The 11,285-nt window shown below is 37.5% G+C and overlaps 1 protein-coding gene across 4 annotated transcripts in view; it reads right to left on the bottom strand.

Moving 5' to 3' along the window:
* The window catches only part of LOC108748945 (synaptosomal-associated protein 25), a 50,637-nt gene that overhangs the window by 4,627 nt on the left and 34,725 nt on the right, over positions 1-11,285 (bottom strand). For all 4 annotated transcript variants that reach the window (XM_018487384.1, XM_018487386.1, XM_018487383.1 and 1 more), the window contains exons 5-6: positions 6,658-6,775; positions 5,779-6,052 (exon numbers count right to left, since the gene is read on the bottom strand). In XM_018487384.1, the coding sequence (XP_018342886.1) occupies positions 5,779-6,052; positions 6,658-6,775 (392 nt within the window). The remainder of the gene's footprint in view (positions 1-5,778; positions 6,053-6,657; positions 6,776-11,285) is intronic.

Genomic DNA, 11,285 nt, shown 5'->3' with positions numbered 1-11,285 from the left:
AGACACTCGTAGCTTTTTATTCGTGAAAGAAGACAACAAAGATTTTTTGCGCGAGAGCAACTGGGCAAGATTATATTCCTCGCGCAATCCGGCTGTGCAAATACTAGATCGGCCATTCTTTACCAAGAAGCTCTTTCGTGTACCGCGACTATCGAGCGGTTGTTCATTGTATATCGTCGTATACCGACGGAAAGCTTGGTAGTGGTGATAGAAGTAGTGGTAGAAGTGGTAGAGAGTTATTTAATGGTGGTAGTTTTCCGTTGTTGCACAGGTTGCTAGCGGAATCGGATTGGTGCCCGGGCGAGAAAACAGCAAAGGGAGAACGGGGGACAGACGGGAGACTCGTTCGCAGAGCTGGGAGTATTCGAATAATTCGATATTCCAACGTTTCAGCGGTTAAGTATGAGCCAATTGCAATATTATCGCACCCCCGACTAAATTCCAATAAATTAAGTATTACATTCAGATTCGGCGGTACAACTCCCGGTAATCGTTTAATATTCGCTCGCGTATACAGGGTGTCCCATTCGTCACCGGTCGATTTGAATTTCGCGCTATTTTTAAAACGTCAAACCCGGTTAACCTCAAACTTCACATATGTCATCTAGACAGATGGGAAATTAATCATGGAAAAGTACACGGTGAAAGAACGCGTGCAAATTATTCAGGCGTATCACGATCTCAGATTCGGCATCGTTTTAAAAATAGCGCGAAATTCAAATCGACCGCTGATGAATGGGACACCCTGTACAATGTCACTATGCGTTAACCTATTTGACAAATCAACACTCAAGTGACTCCGGTAACTGATACCTAAGCGCGTGGATTTTGTAATTTAGCACTTGACATCCACCGTAATTGCACTACCGATTGCCGATTGAATTGTAATTGTGACTGACGATTACTTTTCAACCAATCAAAGCAAAGCAATCGGTGACTGCTTTGCTCTGACTGATTGAAAAGTAATCGTCAGTCGCAATCCCAATCTAAGTCATGTATACTTTTTTTATTTTTTAACTGTATTGTGGGATTTTTTTTTCAGAGCTTGTGTCTTTTTTTTCGTAACCCTAAGGGCCAATGGCACACGAAAAAAGGACTTGAACAGTAAAACGTAAGTAGTAAGCGAATTGATCAAACACGGTAGAGTCCGTAAGGTCATAACGTAAAGCAGTAGCCAATTCAACATGTTGATTCCCTTACGTCTTACTGCCTTAAGTCCTACGTGTACCATGGCCTTCAGAGGAATCAGTAAATAAACTATATCATGCCATACCACAATCGGCAATTTGGTGTGGTTACGACTTTACTCACGCCCGAATAATCCCAGCCCCGAGATCGTGTGTGTCAGGCCTCTCTATCATGTATAATACACACGAGTACACGCGTATAATCTCCATTTCTTTTCTTTTTTTTCTTTCTTTTTTCTGGCTCGAGACGACGTCTCGGTGATATGCAACTTGGGGCTCGGAGGAGGCGGACACGTGGAGACAGAGAGAAGACGCATTTTACTTGAGCAGGGCGTGCGCACGCTGGTTCGCCACGGCTATCCTCGTTTCATTCGACTCGCCCTGCGGATTATCAGTTTGGGTTTCGGTCACAGACGTGTGTGTGTGTGTGTGTGTGTGTGTATGTGTGTGGGCGTGTGATTGTGCGGCTTAAGTTCACCGGCGAGTGGTGCACAATCTCTCGTGACGTTAGTTTCGTGGTTTCTCAAACCCCCCGTGTCTATACCCTGCTCGACTGGACCGTAACAAACTTTGCCGTGCTTGTCGCTTGCGAAAAATCGTCAGCTGGTCGCTATGTAGCGATACGATCGATAACTAATGTTATATACATCGTATACAGGTTGTATGAATTATATTTAAAACGAATCAATCGAATTCCGATGCCAATCGTGAAAAGTTAATACTCGGTTGGATCTCTCTCGCTTGTTTGCCGTCTCTGACTTGTCTATGAATCTTCTGAATTAATTAATCGCGGACTGTTCGAGATTGTGCACCACTATGATATCCCGTTAAAGACCATATCCCTCTTCAGATGAGGCTTCGAAATTAACGTGTGAATTATGTGGATTACAAGTAAGAGATAAAAAATTAATAAATTTTCAGAATTTTTTACATTTATACTTTAAAACGTATGGCCTTTAAAGGGTCAAAGATCCTCAAACGATCAATACTTGTCGTCCACAATGTGATTGAAGAAAGAATGTTAATAGAAAGAGAGAAATGTTAATCTTAGAATGAAAGAAAAGATAGCGCAGAGCTGCTAGAAGAAGAAAAAGGAATAAGTAGAAGAAAGCGAAAGAAATAGCTCGATGATAAATTTAGTCTGAATAAATAGCGAAGGTTGAAGGGAAAATGTTGATATATCCGAATATCGATTATTGATAAGCGCGTTTAATTCGGGTTAATGTTAAACGTTGCAAGATATTATACGCGGTAAATATGAGTCCTATGACAAGATCGATCGCAAGTTCAATAGCAGCGTCAATAGTAAGTAATGACAGATAATTATTGAATATAGTCACCGTAAGTTATAAATACGTATTGTTCGTTCGAGAACCTTTTTACTGTCAGATAATTCTGTCTGCTTTTGTCTAGAATCTACTAAAAGGGACTATGATATTAAAAATTTAGACATAACTGGTCACAAATTCTCTCAACTATTCTTATTTAAGAAAAAAAGAATATTAAAAAAATTGTCTTATTTATACTTATTTATGTCTTATATTTTGTTTATTTATTTGCACAAACTAGTTCATTTCTCTAACGTAAACATTTTATAATATAAATCATTTTTATTTCAAAAATAATCTAATTAAATAATTAAAGAGATTTAATTGTGCCAATGTTTTGAACAAATAAAAGACTGACGAAATAAAAAACTTTTTATTTTGATTTGTTAGTGATATATATATTTTACAACGTGTTGAAAACCTATGAAAAATATCATAGTCCCATGATAAAGATTTTCGTGAAAAAGAGATAGAAAGAGAAAGAATAAAAAGAGAAGGACAGATAAATCTGAAACGTGGATGGTGCAGTAATTACGTACAAGAACACCGAAGGCAGGCTGTGCTGAAGGGATGATCGACGAGTAGGGCGGAGAGCGCCCAGAGAATTTCAGCGAGGAGCCGTGGAATAAGGGCGCGATATTTAAGACGTGGAGGCGGATATCGTGGCGACTAATATTGTGCGACGCACGTGCGTGAGCATGCAATTTCGAGTTTATTGGAATTTCACGGAGCTCTAGAATCAATCTTGAAATTTCACAAATCGCAATTTCGATCGCGTTCGAATTTTAATCCAAAAGAGCAAAAATTCATTACTTGATCTCTGTACCTCCTACATAAAACTCGATATAATTAACTCTTTATCGGATCTTTGAAGGTACCATCGATATTTAGATTGCAAATTTTTGATAATTAAATATAAATCTGTAAGAAATAAGTAAAATACGATCCTACTTCTATGATGTTAAAAGCTCGTTGTTAAAGCTTTGACAATGTATGCGTAAAATAAAATACCTTAAGCTCTCGAGATAACAAAGAAATATAAATTAATTGACAGGTAATTGAAAGCAAAAAGACGCAATTATTAGAGCGTTACAGTTAATAAATATTATATATTTCTTAGAGACCTTACATATGTATGATGATTTGACAAAATCGGACGTTTCGGCTCAGTTCGAGCCATCCTCAGCGATGTCCAAATAGTAAATTTAAAAGTAGTTCACAATAATTAGGTCCAAGAGAGCAGCCGAGAGAGCCTCTTCAATTCCCACGTCCGATTTTGTCAAATCATATGTATAAGGTCTCTAAAAAATATATTTGTTAACTGTAACGCTCTAATAATTACGTCTTTTTTGCTCTCAATTGCTTGATCAACTAATTTATATAACAGAATTTTTTCAGATTTTTAATCCAGTACAATAAAAAATTTGCTCTGTTTCTCGAAAATTCCTATTATTAACCAGAAGAGCCCAAATTTATATTGTGGAGGGTTAATAATAAAATTACTTTGCGAATAATAAAATCTCTTATTTAAAGAACAAATCTAGCTTTCAAATTTACGTTTTCTTTTAAATTGATTATTCGTTACTCATACATTTAAAACATTTATGTGTTGTTTATAAGATTAAGATTGCGCTATCGAAAATTGCGTTGAGAAAATCGTAAGGCTTAGACATGGGGCATATTACGTTGCTTTTTAGACATTCTTGTCTTTAAAGGAAAAGACGGAGAAAGCCGACGATAGACGTCGCCGGGACACCTGCCCGGATTGGGATTATAAAAATGGGGAAATATAAAAATAGAGAGAATAGGATGAAGGAAGGAAGGAAGGAAGGAAGGAAAGACATACAAGAAAGCGAAAGCGACGACGAACGTGATGTGCATCGCTCTGAGCCTGTGCATTGTAACATATAAATTCGCGCATATCTATATTGAGACACGTGTCAGCTCATCCTACAGTAGTCTAATACACACGCAAATAGTGAAATTGCACCGATCATCTTTCAGACCATGACATTAATTGCATTTAATTAAATTTATCTTTTGTGCCCGTCCATTATAAACGTACATTACTAATTCAAACAAATACAAATTAAATATTAAATCGTGAATTAATGTTTTTCTACGAAAAATTCAACGTCCACGATTTAACTAAAGATTCAATCTAATTAATAAGCGATTCACATTTTAAATTAATTTGAAGAATTCAGTTCAGTTAAAAAATTTAGAGAGGTTAATTGAAAATGTAGAATGTATATATTTTTGAAGAATAAAATTCATGAATTCTAAGTGCTAGTTTTCAAACTTTTAGATTTGTATTTAAAACTTTCGGATTTTCAATTTTTCTCAATTTTTCAAATTCTTTTAATTAAAATTTCTCAAAATAGTTCGCGATTTGTTCGATTAGTTTGCTAATAACACTGTTTGCAGTGTGCATTGGACTTCAGCAATCTCATCGACATACTGGATTACGTCTCGAAGGTTATCATTTGGTATTTTAAAGTTTACCAACCTACAATCTTAATGATAGCCCTACAACCTTGGTGATATAAAGCGTCTTAAATATAAAGAGAACATCATTAATCTAAAAATAAAATTGGTTCGTAAATTAAAAAGATACATTAAGCCTTCTGTATCAAACGACAATAGCCGTAGTTAATCAAGAAAATCTATCGTCCATTTTTCAATCTTAACTACGAATCTTTCAAGAATCTTTTATATATGAAACAATCTGCTAATCTTCATTAATTATACAAAAAAAAATAAAATAAAATAAAATTTCCTGGAGTATCTAAAAATTCAGGTACAGATCTGAAAATAATTTTGTAGATCTATCAAAATAATTATGTAGAAAACTCAAACAAGATGAGCAGTGCTACAAAAGGTTTCGATATTCTAGCAGTTTGAGCGTTTCACATAATTACTTTGTCCAACAAAATTACTTTCACGTTTACATATTTAGCTAAATTTTTAGATACTTCAGCAAAAGCATTTTTCCCGTGTGAGAACTTAGAAGAAGGGTGCAGCAGACAAACGTAGAAATTCCAAGCTTTAGACGCTCTATTCTTGCTCCAAGTCCAAGATTTGTCCAAGATGCCCCGTTTTCTCGCGTCAATGCTCGCGATATGTATGTCGACGAGTAAGACGAACGCGGATTGCCGTCCGAGGGGTTTCTTTAGAGCCATGCCAAGTCGCGCGACGACTGCGGTGCAGCGTTTGGACGCCGGTGGTGCGCATTCACTCGCCATTACTCGCTGCCAACTCACCTTGCGGTTGATCCTGTCGATCTGCCGATTCTGATTCTCGAGCTCGCTGCCCATGTCGATCGCCATGTTCCTCAGGTTGCCGATCATCGTGTTCACCTGGCCCATGTTGTCCTCCATCTCCGTTTCGCGCGCGTCATTTGTGATCTTGGCGATGTAGCCGCTTTGCGGCCCGATACCGTTGCGGTCATCCATCACCCGTTGCGGCTGGTTGTTCACAACTTTACCGTCGTCGTTGCCCTTCCACGTACCCTCGTCCTCCTTGAAGCTGGCACCTCTGTAAGCGTAAAATTGTCACGCGAGCGACTCGCTTAAGTCGGTTTCAGAGGAAGAAATGACTAACATTCAGAAGGCAACAGCAAACATCCATTTGAAAGCCGGTCTTGGCAAGTCACGTTCAATAAAAGTAATTTCGCTAATTTTGTAGATTTCCGCGCTACTTTATAATTTACACTTTAAATTGTCTCTAAATTGCTGATAAACGAGTTATTCATTTTGAAAAAATTGTATCAAATGGCTCCTTTTCGACATATCAATTTCAGTTAGAATCATCGTGAAAATTCAATTCAAATATTGTACAATTTTTATACAGTCCATCGCAGTGTAAATTTTCCGTAAAAATTAAATTAAAGTAATTTCTTAATATTCTCCTTAATTAGTCAACATGTCTTCAATTATTTAATTTCTAAAATAATCTCTTAAATATGGAGATGTTAAATTTATCTCTCGGCGCTCGTAAAGTCTAACCGAGCAACTTATTAATACAGATAGACTTCAGAGATTGTTAAATATGCAGAGAATTTTTTTCGATTTTTTTTTTTTTAAGGAAGAAGAGCAATAGTGCAAAAAGGAGAGAGGTAAGATACGGTAAAATAGTCGTACTTGTTACAGGGAAGAACGCAAAGGCCGCAGCACTTCTCCATTCCAGTGAGATTCTTCTCGGCCTCTCTCATGTCGGCGTTAATCTGGTCCATGCCCTCCTCAATTCGGTCCAGCTGTTCTGTTTTTTTCACAGGAATGTAACGTTAGTTGGCGATAAGATGATTCTCGCTCGTGAAGACACGAAGGGGAAAGGGCAATCACGCGAGAAAGATCGTTACTTCTAATTAGAAGCCATAGCGAACGTTCTACGAAAGCGCGAACTAAATCTGACTTGGAGAGTGTCTGCAGACACTCCTCTATTGGCAACAAAGTATTCTACGTGATATAATCAAGCTTCTGTAAAATAAGAAAAAGGTAGCTTTAACCCTTCGCAGTGCAGGTTTCGATTTTAACCTCACTTTACTTAAATTTTGATCTTTCAAAGTTCTGTATTTGTCTCAATTTTTTTTATCACGGATCTTTTATTAGATTAATGTATTCATTTTTTTATAGATTTTGTTTCGATTAATTTCTATTTCCAATGTTAATTTCTAGGATTTGATTTATATCTTTCCATTAAAATAAATACATGAATAAATATATAAATATATTTATTTTAAAGTAAAGATGATTACGGAATAAAAAAGGCACCGCCAAGAGTTAAAGTATACAGCTTCAAGCTAGCTCATAAACTTATGGGAATCTTCATCACGAACATAAACAACCTAATGTGATCAAGCGATTATCGGCTAAAGGGGCAAACGAAAGCGCGGGTACATTGCCCAATCCTCTTTCGCTATCTAATTTAATCTTCTCGAGAGATAAGCGGGTTCGCTTAGAACCCTCGCTCGAAGGAAGGGAGCACCCTTTTTGTAATCTCCCGAATTTCTACTTGCTCCTCGTCTCATTTCCTCAGCAACGTATTATAAAATTTAACGAGAAGTGAAAATTTCGCATCTCTAGATGAAAATTTATCAAGTATTTCCGATTATTCTCGGGATTTCATGGTTTCATGCGTTTATTGCAAGAGCAAAAAATTTCATGCGTTTATTGCAAGAGGTGCCTCTTTCCTTCGTCATACAAGCGATTGCGTTCAATTTCGTATTCTAAACGGGAGATCAATCGAGCGGAGGTCGACGATATATTAATAGAATCTATTATCTTCGATCAATGAACTAATGGGGAGTCATTCGTTTAAAAGATCAGATAATGTATCAAAAAACAAATATACATATGTGTGTGAACAATTAAAAGAGAATGGATAGAACCGATCATATATTTCATTTTACGTTACAAGATGCTTGAGAAATTTCATAATCGTAGAAAGTGTAGAAATATACAGAATCGGTATCTATTGAATCATATGATTCAAGGATATTTCATAAAATGCGAAAAAGCATGTAGGAGTTTCTTATTGTTATAAAAGAAAAACGTACGACTCCCGAGGAATTTGAAACAAAATATTCCTTCTTCTATAATATTTTACAGAACATCAATCTTTCTTCTCGGTACAAAAGACACGAAGAGCGCAACCTTCCCTAAGTGCCATCAGCTGGGATAAAGGATTGTTCGTGAGAGGGAAAACATCCGCTCGATAGAGTCCCCGAACTCTGCACAAAGTGAAGTGCAACGAAAGCGCGAATTGCAGTTAAGCGAAGAGTTTCCTTGCTCGACGTTCCTGCATCGGGCGAGTTGCTCTGTTATGTGCTTAGAGAATATGTGCAGTGAGTTGCTTCCTCACTTGGTGGGTGGTGAAACTTTCAACTAAGTTGTACAGGGTGTCCCGAAAGTTCTCAGCGTCTAACTGCGCATTGATCAAAACGGGGTCCGTTGAATGAAAATTAGGCGAAATCTAGAGCATCCAATTTCGAACACTAACTCGCAAGCGTTTGCAGAATTTCAGATGAAATACCACAATAACTCGGGAATGCAAATTGTACTTCGGTTATTGTGACACAATGCCATTTCTTCACTATCTCGTAAAAAATATTTAAATAACGGATGAAACTTTAATTTCAATAATTAACATTTCCATAATCTTCAAATTGAAATTTATTTATAATAAACTTTACATAAAATTTATTTTCGGAGCATTTACGATCCAGCCCTGTCCATAATTAATTTAATTTGAAAACGAAAGCAAATAAAATTAAATTTATCATCATTTAATTTGTCATAGATTATTCTAAGAAATTGAGAAGGGGGACATAATTATAAGTAATCAATTAAAATCAGTTGAAGGATTAATAAGAAGAGTTTTGGGACACCCTGTAGTGCCCACGAATTTGACTACGTTATACAGTGGACACAAGTTTACCTAAAAGACAGTTCTATATATAGACGCGCGTAGGAGTATACTCATTCTAGACTAACAATACAATATGTGTAAACGATATCCTTGTAACACGAGTATAGTGGGTGTCCGATTTAACTGGTAACGGTACACGTTCGGCTAAAAAGCGGATGCCGGATTCGCGGCTGTTCGCTTTGCGTCTTATTGTCATGTCGTTTCCGGCCTTTATCTCGACGATGAAAGGATATCGCGAGAAGACGAAGAACCGCGAAATCGCTCCGCTAAGATGCGTGTAATGTGTGTAAAAACGATTACACGCGTCGTGTTGACTGAGAAATGCTACGCGGATGCTGTGACACGCGTGTCATGAAACATCACGATCACGTCTGTTGTCCGCTTGTTCTGTTTTCCTCTGTTTCTTGTAAAGGGGTCCGCGCTTGCGTCGCACGACTTTTCTTCGCGAAGGTGTATAATTTTTTGCCTACGTACGCATAGTTAATTGGGTACTGAAATATTAATATATGGCTAAACATAGATTCTTGAATGTGGCAACATTGATTAATAAATTATTTCAATCGTCAAATTTAAGTCATTTAGTCAGTTATTTTATTACCTTTCATCATCAGAATTTCAGTTAATTATCTAATATTTACGAGAATGACATTCGACACGATTTTTATGAGTATAAAAAAACTTACAATGATCCTTTCATAAATACTGAAATTAAAATTAAAGAAATTATATTTTCTTAGACATCTTAAAGTCTACTTCCATGTTAATGCAAAGATTCAATCTGATTCAACATACATACATATATATAAAATTTGTAACCATATTAATTATCTGACTTAGAAAAATCTTCGTCTAACTATTTAATTTATATTTATAATCTACATTATAATGTACACTTTTATTTCAACTTTCTTCAATTGTATGTTCTATTTGTCAGTTCACTTCTGAGTAGACTTGTCTCACTGAGTACCCAAAAAAATGTAAAATACACTACTCAGATATTTATAATAAATATCTGATTTTAATGTGTGCAAAACGACGATTTTAATGTGTACAAAAATCATGCGACGCACAGCAAACCCCGGGGAGCTCGAGCAAAAATCTCGAAGAGGCGGAAGGGAGGAAGGAGGGTTAATAATTTGAGGAAACCGGAAGAAGGACGAAGGGGAGATACGAAGAAGAGGTACGGCGGAAAGTAAGTATCGTAACGATAGTATTAGTATGCAGTGTGGAAGAGAAAGTAGTATACGCAGACAGCAGTGGCGAAGCCCGAGAAAAGCCGAAGAAAGAGGGGCGGAAAGAAGGGCGGAAGAGAACCAAAGAAGCGCGCGAAGAAGTCGGAGTTGGCCGAAAAGAAAAAAAAGGAAAAGAAAAAACGGAAAACGTCGCGCTTGAGCGAAATGTATGTGAACGGTATAACGATGGTCTGAGTGCGCTGCTGAGCAATATATAGTATCTACTAGGTAGAATATATACAGTACATATCATTGTTAACAACAGGGGTGTAGCGATAAAGTAAAAACCGAGTAGAACAGAGGGATTCTTCCCTCTTCAGGATTTCATTCAACGTTACATTTAGTTCATGCGAGAGATCGCACTGAAATATTGTTTCTTTCTCTAGTTCTCCCTAAAGTTACCGGCTACACCCCTGATTGAGATGTAAAACAGCAATGTGTCTCGATGATGCACGCGTGAGTGTCGCGTGTTATTATATATCCCTAGGGAAAAAGGGGTACGCGAGTAACGGGGCCCCGTTCTGTCGTCGGCAGATTCGTGTCCGATTTTCCCCGATTGGCACACCGACGTCTATCTAATCGAAATTACTCCGTCGTTACAGTTACAGCACTCGCAGATAATTTCGCGAGAGGAAACAAAAAATGGACTTCCAAGAGAGAGACTGGAGAGTGCTTCCGCTCAGGAAATTAATGGCTGTACATCATCAGTAGAAATAGAAGCTAGATAATGAGATAGACAATATAAAATGGATGCAGATACGTTGCTTCTCGAATTAGAGCGGGAGAAGTGAAATTTTTCGGAAAACGGGAAATCTGACTTCAAACTGCCTCGGAATCGGAGTGTCCTGCTACATCGGTGCCCCTTTCCCGGGGCAATCTGTATGCAGGACGTGTCGGAAATACGCGGCAATATTTCAGAGCGATGGTCATGAGCAGATGCATAATGGCGCGGAGAGATGAGCGTGCAGGAAAACGATACTTCTGAAGCTTTATGCCTAGTGCAGACTGAACGCAGCAAGCGAGGCGATATTTTTTTACACCACTGTAAATATCGCCTCACTGATTAATTACTACTCCGCTGCTTGCTGCATCCAGAGAGAGAGAGAGAG

Source organism: Trachymyrmex septentrionalis, unplaced genomic scaffold, assembly GCF_001594115.1.
Source record: "Trachymyrmex septentrionalis isolate Tsep2-gDNA-1 unplaced genomic scaffold, Tsep1.0 scaffold25, whole genome shotgun sequence".
Taxonomy (NCBI): Eukaryota; Metazoa; Arthropoda; class Insecta; order Hymenoptera; family Formicidae; genus Trachymyrmex; species Trachymyrmex septentrionalis.
Note: the sequence above shows the minus strand (reverse complement) of the source record. Positions and strands in the feature narration are given on the sequence as shown.